At 44.5% G+C, this 13,739-nt stretch overlaps 1 protein-coding gene across 4 annotated transcripts in view; it reads left to right on the forward strand.

Annotated features, from left to right (window-relative positions):
* The window catches only part of PXK (PX domain containing serine/threonine kinase like), a 363,685-nt gene that overhangs the window by 312,344 nt on the left and 37,602 nt on the right, over positions 1-13,739 (forward strand). For all 4 annotated transcript variants that reach the window (XM_086939058.1, XM_086939056.1, XM_086939057.1 and 1 more), the window contains exon 16: positions 5,431-5,500. In XM_086939058.1, coding sequence (XP_086795184.1) covers positions 5,431-5,500 — 70 coding nt within the window. The remainder of the gene's footprint in view (positions 1-5,430; positions 5,501-13,739) is intronic.

Here is a 13,739-nt window from a genome sequence, read left to right on the forward strand (position 1 = left end):
AGGAAGTGTTTCACTACCACATGTTACACCAGGGACAGCAGATGAGATCACTGATGCGTAGAATTGTAACATTTTTCCCATGAGAACTTTTAGGGAGGACTGTCCATAGCTGCAAGGGCTGAAGGGCTATCAATGTGTGCGGCTCCCTCAAAGCGGAATACATCATGTGATCTTGGGGCTTATACATCTGTGGGGTATGGCGCCGGGTAAGGGTGGCATTGTGGACCAGACCCTCTCGGCTCTTGGTCACCTCCCCTGCCTTTGTTGATTGGGAAGTTCCCTGGTAGATCCCAGAGGAGCAGTTAGTTTGATAGTTTGGATGGGTACTAGGAATTTAGAGCCTGTTCTGGGGTAGGGTTGGTGGAGGTGTTGTGGGGTTTTATTGGGGAAGTAGGGACCACTGGTGTGTCCGAAAGGAGCGAGCAGTCGCTTATGGGACTTAGTGCACAAAATGGGGACGTTATCTGACTTGAAATGCATTACGTGCATGTACAGGGGATACATACAATGCTGAGACGGCATAAGGTGCATGCTTATTTGGTGCGTAGGGGTGTGCACATAGCCTTTCTTCAGGAAACCCACATTAGCTGCACCGAAGGTCTGGCGCTACAGTGCAGATGGAGAAGGCAACTTTTTTACACAACGTACTCCGATTTTGCTAGAGGGACACTGATATGGATTTGGGCGAGGTCCCATTCCAGATGACGCAGCAATTTGTGGACCGAGAGGGGAGATTTGTGGTGGTGGTGGGACGCTTGAATGGTATGGATGTGTTGCTGTGCAGTGTATATGCCCCCAATGTGGATCAAAGTGGTACAAAGGGGGTGGTGATGGACGGAGCATCTGAACCAATCAAACACTCACACCCAGTCAACAGTCAATATGCCTTCCCTGGACCGGAAACAAACTTCCGAGGACCGGTCCTCGGAAGCTTGTTTCCGGTACAGGGAAGGCATGGCTTGGCAGTTCGGGCTGGACTGTTCCCATAAGGCACAGGGTCAGACTGAATTGCATATGGCCATGTCTGAACTGGGGTGGCAGTGTGGGCTAAAGAACGGTGATGGATTAAAGCCAGATCTGGTGACTGGTTGTGAGTGTTTGATTGGTTCAGATGCTCCGTCTATCACCACCCCCTTTTGTACCCAATGTGGATCAGGCGGCCTTTTTTGCTCACCTGTCGAGGAGGTTGGAGCCCTGTCTGATTGGCCCAATAATAATGGGGGGCTATTTTAATTCTATAACGGACACAACTATGGATAGGTCTCACCCTCCATTGCCTGAAGCGCCCAAACATAGAATTTCTGAAGTCTGACAGGAATGGCAGGATAGATGGGGGCTTATAGACACATGGCGTGCACAACATTCGGGGGACTATTCTTTCTTTTCTGCGCTGCATGTACGGTTGGACGTGATATTATGCACCCCAGACATTCATTCAAAAGTGGGTCAAAGCGAATATCTTCGGATCATAATTCGCTATTGCTGAAAATACACTGGGTCCAGGAGAGACCTGTGATTCCAACCTGGTGGCTGCGGCCAGAGGCACTGGAAGACCCTGTCTTCTGCGAGGAGATTGATACGGGTATCACTCAGTATTTTCTCAACAATGAGGGCACGGTGTCGACGTTGGCACTGGAATGGGACGCTTTCAAAGTGGTGGTACGGGGACTGTGCATTACTAAAATGGTGGGAGTATGGAAGACGTTATTAAGTGAAATAGAGGCAGCAGAGCTACGTCTGCGAACGGCAGAGAGGGACCGCCCTGAGAATCCCGGAGCGCATGGGGAAGTCTCAGACGCTAGAGAGGCAGTGGCAACATAGATCAAGCACTTGCGTTGTTTCGACCACAGGTCTTATTTGGCTACAGCACTTGCGGAATGGGACAAAGCGAGCACGCTGCTGGCATGGTTGACCAACCCGGCTCCTAGGGGCGCGCCCATATTAGAGTTGACCTCTTCGACAGGAATGTCAGTCTATACCCAGCAAGGGATAAATGGGTTGTTTTTAGAATATTATTTCGAGTTATATCGGAGCAGGTCACGGGTTACTGTAGATGCCTAGGGGGGTTTCTTGGCAGAGATAATGTTGCAGAGGTTGGAAGAGGCGCAAGTAGACTTACTAGGACGGGAGGTTTCGCTGGGGGAAATACGATGTGCGGTTAAACACATGGCGCACAATAAAACGCTGGGTTCGGACGGGTTACCTACAGAGTTTTACTCGACATTTATCGATTTATTGGCCCCTAAGCTGTTTGCGGTTTTTAAGGAAGCACGGAAGGTGGGCAGGTTGCCAGCTATCATTATCCCCCTTTTGAAACCGGGGAAGGTCCCCTCGGATAGATCGGCTTATCGCCCGCTATCCATGTTAACCTCCGACTAAAATATTGAGTAAGATTCTCGCAACTCGGCTCCTCCCATACATGGTACAGTTGGTCCACAATGACCAGGCGGAATTTATCCCAACTCAGAACCCATCCACTAATGTGCGACGTCTACTCCGCATATTGGTAGAGGATCACAGTATGGATCCCACCGTGGCAGTCCTCTCGGTAGATATTGAAAAGGCGTTCGACAGCCTGGAATTTCCGTACCTGTTTCAGGTTATGCGTGCGTTTGGTATTGGGGAGGCTTTTGTGGGATGGACGTAGATTCTTTATAGATCAGCGACAGCTCGGGTACGGATGGGGACAACCTTCCTCCTCCTGCTCAGTAGGGAGGGGTACGCGACAGGGGTGCCCGCTCTCTCTGTTGTTCGCATTGGCCATTGAGCCATTGGCCGCACATGCTAGACTGGGTCGGATTAGATTTACGTGGGGATATGCAGTACATATCACTATATCCCGACGACTTGCTTATGTTCCTGGTCAATACAGAGGAGGCGTTAGACGGAGCGACGACCTTGCTTCGCGCATTTGGCGGGGTCTCGGGCTGGGAGTGAACTGGGCGAAGACCTGTCTGTTTCCGGTGATCCCATCTGAGGTCGGTCCTGCTCAGGTAGCGGGAATTCATTGGGAGCCTTACTGTTTGGCCTATCTTGGAACCAAATATCTATCATACCCCTGATGATCTGATAGAGGGTAACATAGGCAGAGCTATGCGAGGGCTTAGGGGTAGCCTAACGTTCTGGGATACTTTACCTTTTTCGGTGGCAGGTAGAGTGGCGCACCTGAAGATGATAGCGCTCCCCAGGATGTTGCACTATTTCAGGACACTGCCGCTTTGGGTGCCGGGAGCATTCTTCAGACCGCTTCGTTCATTGACCGGGATTTCTGTGGGGGAATGGTAGACGGTGGGTGGCATTGGCCACGATGACGCGTCCGAGAGCAGATGAGAGACTGGCGGTGCCAGACTTCGAGATATATTATTTAGCAGCTCAACTGCAGTGGCTTACTCAGGCAGTGGCTCAGGAGTTCAGGGGCCAGATGGTCCAGACGGGCGGTGGATTCCACGCCATGTATTGTCCTTTTTTGTACTTCAGCAGGAGCTGAGCTTTGGGACGCTGTCTAACGAAGAGCGGACGCTGAGGTTGTGTTGGAATCGGAGCCAACATAGAGCTGGAATTGACCGTCCTTACGCCCCAGAGATACCTTTGTTTATGTGTGCAGGCCTCCCTCACAGGGGGGATTGGACGGGGTGGGACGAGTGGGAGTTGCTGGGTGTACAAGTATTGGAGGATTTGTAGGAAGATTGGGCTCTACTACCTTATCAGGCCCTGCAAGATAGATATGGCCTCCCTCGGGGAGACTATTTATTACATTCGGCCCTGGTATCGGCAATACAACGTCACTGGGGGGAAAGGACTGGTGGAACCACAGACCTCCATGGCGTGCCAGTATGTAGTGATGGCGGCAGGGACTTTTAAAGCAATTGCGTGTCTCTACAGGATCATTGTGAATGAAGGACTGGAACCACTAAGGGATCTGCAAAGCAAGTGGGAGAGCGGACCTAGGTAAGGAAATCCCTGTGAAGACTTGGCTCAGTTAGTTAGGAGAGCATGGAAAAGTACCAGAAATGCTAGATTTCAGCTGGTTCACTATTTTATCTTACATAGGGCATATTTAACTCCCGCTAAGATTAATAAATATTTTAAAATAGATACTGCTCAATGTCCACTTTGCTATTTGGAGGAGGCGGAATTTCATCACATGATGTGGGGCTGCCCGCAACTAGGAACATATTTGGAGGAGGTGGTCGACCTGCTCTGCAGAGTTACAGAACAATGGGTAGAATCGGACATGAGCACTTGTTTATTGCACTGGTTTCCACATACCCCCAAAACTAAAGTTACGAGTTAGTTTTTAGACCTAGGTTTGTTGTTGGCTAAGAGATATCGCAGCGCACTGGAAGTCGAAGCGAGGGTCCAATATTGAGAGGTGGAAAGCAGAATTGATTAAATGGGTAACAAGTGAAAGTACAGTCCGGCTTCAACATGCTAAGCTGTCTTATAATGAGAAGGCGCTGGAGAATGCAAGGGCATGGGAGGCCGTTGTTGCGGCGTTGCTGATGCCTGAGGCAGATTCAGAAGTGAGCTTGGCGCTGGAGGCTCAATCGGGTTCTCCATGAACCACGAGAGTAGTAGGGGAACACGGGCCATAACACCTTGGGACACCTGCTGAAATGGAATTATTGGCAATTGGGTTGTATTGTTCTGCCGCTACTACGAACAGTATTGCAGACGGATTTGCTGTTCTTTCACTTATAAGCTGCAAGTAGAAAAGGCACACTGGTGGTAAGGGGAGGGTGGGGAGGGAGTTGAGGGAGGGTTGGCTTCTTTTATATTGTTATATTACTCCGATATTTTAAATATATTGATTGGTAATAGTTAACTTGAAATGGACTCCTGTCCGATGATGATGCGTCATTGATTTGAGGCGGGTTGGAAATAGCTTAAAAAACAATGAGAATATACAATCGCAGGCTCGAAATGATGGAGGAAACGAGGATCATTGGTTGGGGAAGTAGTTGAGATGCAGACTACTGAGTATCAATAATGCTGCATTATGTGCCAGCTGTTATTGGAAAAATGAATATATATATATATATTTTTTAAATGACTGGCTATGTCTAGATTCGCTAAGTGGGTGAAAAGCAATGGTCTGGAATGTGGCCAGAGTGTTCACCAGTAGCTGAAATTAATTGAAGCATTCCTTCAATCACTTTGTTGTTTTTTTCACTTTTCTGAATAAAGGCTGTCATAGGCACACTTTTCCAAAATAACAACTACATTTATGCCCAGTTAGAATGGCTCTCTTAGAATGTCTTGCGACCCTGACCTGTAATTTCCTTGAAGTGAGGACATGTGGCTTCAAGTCAGGTCCCAAATCAACCCATGACATGTAAAATTAAAATTATAATCTGTTGGAACTCTTTGAAGTTACTGTGTGAACAGCCACGTGAATCTCACACTATATTTGCTTTTTTTTGGTTGAAGAAGTCCAAACGCACTGCTGTAGAGAATAACGAAGAGCAGTCGGCAAAACACAGCAACTCGAATAATTCAGGTAACTATCAAAGGCATCTAATTTCAACAGTGAGTGTTTAATTTTCCCTTGCTTATTTTGCTGAGCACATTGTTATATTTATTTGAGTGCTATAAAAGTCATTGCCTTGGCTGGTCTGTTTAAATATTAGTGTATTTGCAACTTATTTCAGAATTTGAAATATACGTTTTTGGGTGGTTTATGCATTTTTCTTTCTCAGCAAAAAAGAAAGTGCTTCCAGCTCATTTTTACTCTTTCCGAACTTCCCTTTCTCTTCTCTTTTTTGCCTTTTTCTTTTATTAGTGCTTCTGGCACTATTCCCATTTTTCACTGGGTCTGTTTTTCAGATCTTGCTTAGACTGTACATGTGTTGTCTCTCCAAGACATTTTGTTTCCAGTTAGTGGGCTTGGTGGCCACCCATTTCTTGCCATTGGGTGGCTTCAGAGCCACTCTTGATTTCTTGCTTTATGCTGGTCAGCTCTGCGGCAGGCAGTTCACTCTTCTTGCATGAGACTGTCCCCTAGAGCATGGCCCAAGTACTTGTGTCCTTACCCTGCTTGTGCTTTTAGGAGCAATTTTTTTCTTTTTGTTGAGCCACTCTACAGAGTGCCCCCTTTGTAGCGGGCTCTGTTGTCTGCTCCCTCCCACCCTTCCATTGCCTGTGTCAGATTTTTTTTTATTTTGCTTTCACCACTATTTGCAACTGCACTCTGTAATATCCTTACTGTGTTTTAAAAAAAAAACATTTTCATCTGCATGAGCGTGTGTGTTTAACGCGTGACTGCGAGGGACACACAAATGTTTGTTTAGTCTTAGCTCAAGCACCCGTTATTGCATGCAGGGCACTGCTTGCCTGTTATACACACACTCTGTCGTAGTTCGTTTCCTTTGAGATAAGAAAATGTGCTTCCAATGCTCTCTGCACTTGCAGTATTATGGGGGAAATGTCATTCATCTTTTTAACAGGACTTTTACAGGTTCCCCAGCTTCAAGGGCCACTGATGTGCAGCTGATGAGACCCGCATCACTATGTGTTTGGTTATGTGCACAACTTCTTGTGATTGTGGTGCAAATGATTTAATGTGGACATGTAAAAAACAGAATACCCCCCCCCCTTAATATTGCAAGTCAAAGCAGCATGAAAGCACTTATCTCAAACAAAACGGACCCTGCGTGTGAGTGCTTGTTTATTTACATTTATTCCACCGTAGGCAGTGCTGCGTTTCATTTGTTCTGTTAGACAGCTTTCAACAATATTTGCAACTGCACCTCAAACACAACATCAGTTTTATTCCCATCGAACAATGCTGCCTTTCAATTCTTTTGTTAGACAGCTCAAAACAATAGTGGTGACTGCAAAAACACAGGATGTCTGCAATGTACGTGGGAACATGTTACTCTTCACAATTTTAGCTTATGGGTGTCCAAAAAGCGACAAAGAAGACAACATTTACATTCCACTTTAATGTTACCTTTATTCCACCTTGGACAATGCTTGCCGTTCATTTGTTAGGTTAGACAGCTTTAAACAATATTTGCAACTGCACCTCAACCACAACATAAGTTTTATTCCCCTCAAACAATGCTGCCTTTCAATCCTTTTTTAGACAACTTTAAATGATAGTTGTAACTGCAAAAACACAAGATATGTTACCCTTCACTTATGGGTGTCCAAAAAGCGACCAAGAGGGCAACATTTACATTCAGCTTTAAATGTACCTTTATTCCACCTCTGCAAATGTTACCTTTCAATTATTAAGTTAGACCACTTTAAACAATATTTGCGACTGCTTTCAATTCTTTTGTTAGACAGCGTTGAACAATAGTTTTGACCAGGGGAACCAAAACCGGCCCTGGCAAAGTGCTCGGCTGGCTCCCTGGGGGGTTGGGGATGCGGCTGTTCTGTTTGCCAGGGCCGGTTTCGGACGATTTTGTTACCTAGGCCGATATTGCAGCTATGCTGCAAAAACGGAACCCCAGGAGCCCAAAACAGGCCCCCATCCTGGCGGCCCTTCAGGGAAATCACTGGTACCCGCTACGGCCAGTCCAGCCCTGGTTGTGACTGTAAAAACACGGAATGTGTGCAAGGTACACAGGAAGAAGTTACCTTTCACGTATTTCAGCTTAAGGATGTCCAAAAAAGCGACCTAGAGGGCAACATTCACATTCAACTGTAAATTTAACTTTATTCCACCTCGAACAATGCTGCCTTTCATATGTTAAGTTAGACAGCTTTAAACAATATTAGTGACTGCACCTCACCCAGAACTTGAGTTTTATTTTCAACTTTACTTTGCCAAAAAACGAGCTACAAGGACACCCTTTTTGCTGTGCTTTTAAAAACAAATTCGCATTTATTCTTAGCTAGAGGACACGTTATCACATTCGGGTAACTGCTTTCCTGTTATACACATACTCTGTCCCATTCCGTTTCCTTTGAAATAAGAAAATGTACTTCACACTTTTCTTCCCTTGCAATGTTAACGGGGGATTTCATTCATCTTTTTTACATATGCACATTAATTAATTTGCACCATTTCCAACAATTTAAATTCAATTATTTCATAAATTAAAATTAAACGGTCCTTTCCACTACACATGATGCATATTTACTATTACTCTAACCATTAGCCTTCCTTGCTTATTACCTAATTCTGCCCATCCCGTTCTCTCTATTAAGCCCTGCCAACCCCTCATAAAAAAGTGGTGTTCACCATATCATAATACTATTTTTTTAGACAGCCATTGTTCATGTTGCTACTTCGTGTCCATTTCACATTTTAATTCAAAGCTCGTCCCTCACGCATTAATAAATAACAAAAGAATAATGGCTGTTTCATAGCAATCTATACTAATATAATAAAGAGAGAACCCAAACCTTTGAGGCAGGTAATCTCAGGAGCCACAGCACCAATCACAACACCCAATACAGCGTTGGAAAGGGCAGTTGCCAGCAAAGTAGTCCCATGTGGGCGTGTCTGCGTTGTGCTATGGGCGTATGCAGGGGGGGCGTGACAAACGCTGGGGGCGTGTGGTACGTTCCGCCCTTTATGCCATGTCTCATATCGTGTGCTGTGTGCAGGGCGCGGGATTACGGAAGAAAAAAAATTGAGCGTTGTGCCCAATATTTCATTGTTTTTTTCTTCCCAGGTTCTGTACATTCCAGCTCCGGGTATCCACCCTGCTCCCTTTAAATACCCCTGCACCCCATAATCATAACCCACCCGTACTCCTTAAAACACCCCAACACCCTTAAACACTAACCCATCTTAACCCTATAAATATACCCTGTACCCCAAAACCCAAATCTATCCCGAAACCCTAAAAATACCCTTGTACCCCAAAGCCCAAACCTACCCCTGCACCCTAAAAATACCCCTGTACCCCAAAACCCAAACCTAGCACTGAACCATAAAAATAACCCTGTACCCCAAAACCCAAACCTACCCCTGAACCCTAAAATACCCCTGTACCCCAAAACCCAAACCTAGCCCTGAACCCTTACAATACCCATGTACCCCAAAAGCCAAACCTACCCCTGAACCCTAAAAATACCCCTATACCCCAAAACCCAAACCTAGCCCTGAATCCTAAAAATACCCCTGTACCCCAAAACCCATACCTATCCCTAAACCCTAAAACTACCCCTATACCCCATAACCCAAAACTATATCTGAACCCTTAAAATACCCAAACACCCCAAAACATATACCCCTATACCCATACTTACCTTATCCAAACATTTTTAAAAAATATGCTTTTACCATTCATGCATTTACAACGAATTTCGTTGTAAATGTATGCATTGTAAAAGCATATAAAATGTAATGCCATGCGTTATAATGGCATTGCGGAGTCATGGTACTTTCATAATGAAAGTATGCGGAGTGATGGTATGCGGAAAGAAAGTTGCGGAATAATGGGTGTTTACCCTCCCCCGGTAAGTACATTGGTGGCACGGCCGCCCACATCTCCAGCAACATACTCATATTTTTTCACCACCGATTTGAAAAATTCACAGGTCTCTCTCATTGATGGCCAGCACTGACATACACTTTTAGACACACCTCCCGCCACAAGTTCTAGAATTGCGAACTTTAGAGCTGGGGAGCTACGTTTGAATCTCGGCATCAGCTCAACATCCTGTGATTTCAGGCAAATTACTTTGTCTTCCCATGCCTACCACAAATGAATGTGTTCTACTGTAATGTAAATTGTGCTCATGCCATGTTGTCGAATTCGAAAAAAAATAAAGTAGGGAGACTCGAGTTCACACACTACTGAATGCGCACTCTTAAGTGCATCAGCAGTGCACTGTGAATCAGAGCGTTTCACAGGCTTGTCACAGATAAGAAATGCTATCAAAACGAAATCCTACAAAACAATATACTACTGGTCGGCAGCAATTCATACCCGGACAACCTACCCCTGAACCCTAAAAATACCCCTGTACCCCAAAACCCAAACCAAGCCCTGAACCCTAAAAATACCCCTGTACCCCAAAACCCAAACCTAGCCCTGAACCCTAAAAATACCCCTGTACCCCAAAACCCAAACCTACCCTGAACCATAAAAATAACCCTGTACCCCAAAACTACCCCTGTACCCTAAAGTACTCCTGCACCCCAAAACCAAAAACTAGCCCTGAACCCTAAAAATACCCCTGTACCCCAAAACCCAAACCTAGCCCTGAACCCTAAAAATACCACTATGCCCCAAACCCAGCCCTGAACCCTGAAAATTCCCCTGTACCCCAAAACACATACCTATCCCTAAACCCTAACACTACCCCTGTACCCCATTACCCAAAACTATATCTGAACCCTTAAAATACCCAAACACCCCAAAACATATACCTCAGTACCCCAAAACATATACCCCTATACCCATACTTACCTTATCCAAACATTTAAAAAAAGAACATGCTTTTACCATTCATGCATTTACAACGAATTTCGTTGTAAATGTATGCGTGGAAAAAGCATATAAAATGTAATGCCATGCGTTAAAATGGCATTGTGGAGTCATGGTACTTTCGTAATGAAAGTATGCAGAGTGATGGTATGCGGAAAGAAAGTTGCGGAATAATGGGTGTTTACCCTCCCCCGGGTAAGTACATTGGTGGCACGGCGGCCCACATCTCCAGCAACATATTCATATTTTTTCACCACCGATTTGAAAAATGCACAGGTCTCTCTCATTGATGCCCAGCACCGACATACAATTTTAGACACACCTCCTGCCACAAGTTCTAGAATTGCGAACTTTAGAGCTGGGGAGCTACGTTCGAATCTCGGCATCAGCTCAACATCCTGTGATTCCAGGCAAATCGCTTTGTCCCCCCGTGCCTACCACAAATGAATGTGTTATTCTGTAATGTAAATTGTGCTCATGCCATGTTGTCGAGTTCGTGCTATATATTATTGCAAGGAACAATAAAGTAGGGAAACTCTAGTTCACACACTACTGAACGCGCACTCTTAAGTGCATCAGCAGTGCACTGTGAATCGGAGCGTTTCACAGGCCTGTCACAGATAAGAAATGCTATCAAAACGAAATCCTACAAAACAATATACTACTGGCCGGCAGCAATTCATACCCAGACAACGTCGAGACGGGCTGCTAGTATTTCATATAAAATCCCTATCTTTGCCCCTTTTAACAAAGCTTCAATAAATTCATTACATAGAATACCCTGTGACCTGTCATATTTATATAAGAAATCACGTAGCTGTAAATATTTGAAAAAATCATTTTTGGTTATTGCATATATTTCCATTAAATACGTAAACGGCATCAAAGCCCCATCCTTATACATATCACCTAAAACGACGAACCCCTTTATCTCTCCATACTTTCATCTTTGTATCGCAAAATATCCCCGGGAATATTTCCGTAGAGTCAAGGGGTGTATAGAAATTAATCCGTCTTATAGCCAAAATGTTACCAAGCAGTTTCCACCCTTTATATGCTGCGGTCATAGTTTTAAATCTAGTGCGTTTAAAATAACTCACTAAAAAAATGTAATCCCTAATAACATCGGGTACATATTAGGCGATTCAAATTGCCGTGTCTCCCCCGCTATTACCATATACTTTCAATTTTGTATAAGGCACACTAAATAATATAAAAGAAAGTTTGGAACCCCCCACCCACCGCATGCCAATGGTAGCGTCATATATTTTGAAGCCCGAAGAGCTTTCTTCCACCGCCAAAGAAACCTATCCGTAATTGATTGGAGCTGTATTAATTGTATCCGTGACAGTACCAAGGGAACTGTCTGAAAATAATAAAGCACTTTGGGGAGTATGCACATCTTTAACACATTACGACGCCCAACCATTGACAGATGTAGACATTCTACCTTTTCTAGCTGTCTTTTAACAGAACCTAATATATCAGTCCAATTTACTTCAATTAGTTCCTGAATGGACATCCTAATTTTAATCCCCAGGTACTTAGCCTCTGGTGTTACTCGTGGTTCGTCTGGGCACAGCCCTGCCGTGCAAACAACTTGGGTTTTAGAAATATTTAATTTGTACCCAGCAACCTGTCCAAACGCTTGCGTCAAGCATTCAACCTCTCTTAATGCAGGTGCGGGATCCGATGTCACAACCACTATATCAGCATAAGCTAGAACACGTACTTCATACTCGCCAACTAACATCGATTGTATAGAGTTAGTAGAATCTAATAACTGTAATAATGGCTCTATATAAATAGCAAAAAGCAGAGGAGAGCAAGGACATCCCTGCCTTGTTCCCCATGTGATATATACAAAAGATGATTCATGCCCCATAGTGCATATTTTAGCTCGATGGAGCTTATACATAGTCTGTAATGCCTGCAAAAAATCAGTTCCAAACCCCATCTTGTGCATTGTTGCCCATAAAAAAGCCCATGTAACACGGTCAAATGCTTTTTCAGCATCTAAAAAAAATAATACCAATGTTATTTTGTAGCGCGGTTGCATAGTCTATGACCGATATAACCCTGTGCACGTGATTAACCATGATTCTACCTGGGAGAAACCCCTGCTGATGCCGGAATACAAGCAACGGGAGAACTTGCAAAAGCTGAGTTGCCAGTAATTTAGAATATATTTTAGCATCGGCATTAATTAGTGATATGGGCCTATATGACCAAGGGGAGCGAGGGGGTTTGACCTTTTTTTTAAAAAACTACTATATTGGCATCGTCCCAAGACACCGGAGGGTTTCCACCTTTGGCTGCTATAAAGGTAGCAAGCATGTCCTCTTTCATAGTACCAAATAATAAACGATAGACCTCCAAAGGGAGTTTGTCCGGGCCTGATGCTTTCCCCAGCGCTAAATCTTGCTAACTGTAATTCTTGCATAGAGATCGGAGCCCCCAGCTCCTCCCTCTCAGAAGACCCAAGTTTGCAAAAGTCGAAGTCCTGGAGATATAGCTCTATTAGGTCCTCGACAACAGGATCTTGAGTATATAGTTCTTGGTAATACTTACAGAAAACGTCCATAATATCCTCCATAGTTTCAACCATATCCCTCTGTCATTCTCCAATATCTCAATACGTTGAGCCGCCTGCCTGCCCCACATTCTTTGAGCCAAGCATCTGCCCGTTGCCTCCACATATTCATATCTTTCTCTTTTATAAATCTGATATTGAGCAGCTATATCCTGACTCCATACCCCGTTAATCCTAGATTTACAACTAGCGACCTTGGTTTGTGCATTGTGAGAGCCGGTATTAGATCGAATTGTGGCAGTAAGCTCACACTCAACCAGTTTGATTGAGGAACTCGGATGGCAATCAAAGCTTTCTGTTGTTTTTGTTTAGTCCAGCCATAGCTACATGTTTCCCCCCTAGGACCAGCTTTAAAAGAGTCCCAAACCATTGGTTGAGTAGCAGTGCCACGATTATATCCTAAGAACTGCTTAGCCTATATCTTGATATGTGTCATATATTCCTCGTCACTTACTTTTACTAAAAGTGAATGCTCGCGCTTCACGCACCAACTTGCAGCAAGTCAGATCAATAACTACCGGGCTGTGATTAAAGGTAATTCGAGGCATTACTTGCATCTTTGCACCAACAGTTAGAAATCGAGGTAAAAAAATATAATCTAAACTCACAAGTTTAGAATGGGGAGAAGAAAAAAAAGTGTACCCCAGATTCCTAGGTTGCAACATTGACCAACCATCAACTAATCCATGTTGTGATATCAACTGGCTTCGAGCCCTATATACCTTCGGCTTGCGGCCTTTATAGTTCTTAAA

Source organism: Lissotriton vulgaris, chromosome 9 (assembly GCF_964263255.1).
Source record: "Lissotriton vulgaris chromosome 9, aLisVul1.2, whole genome shotgun sequence".
Classification (NCBI taxonomy): Eukaryota; Metazoa; Chordata; class Amphibia; order Caudata; family Salamandridae; genus Lissotriton; species Lissotriton vulgaris.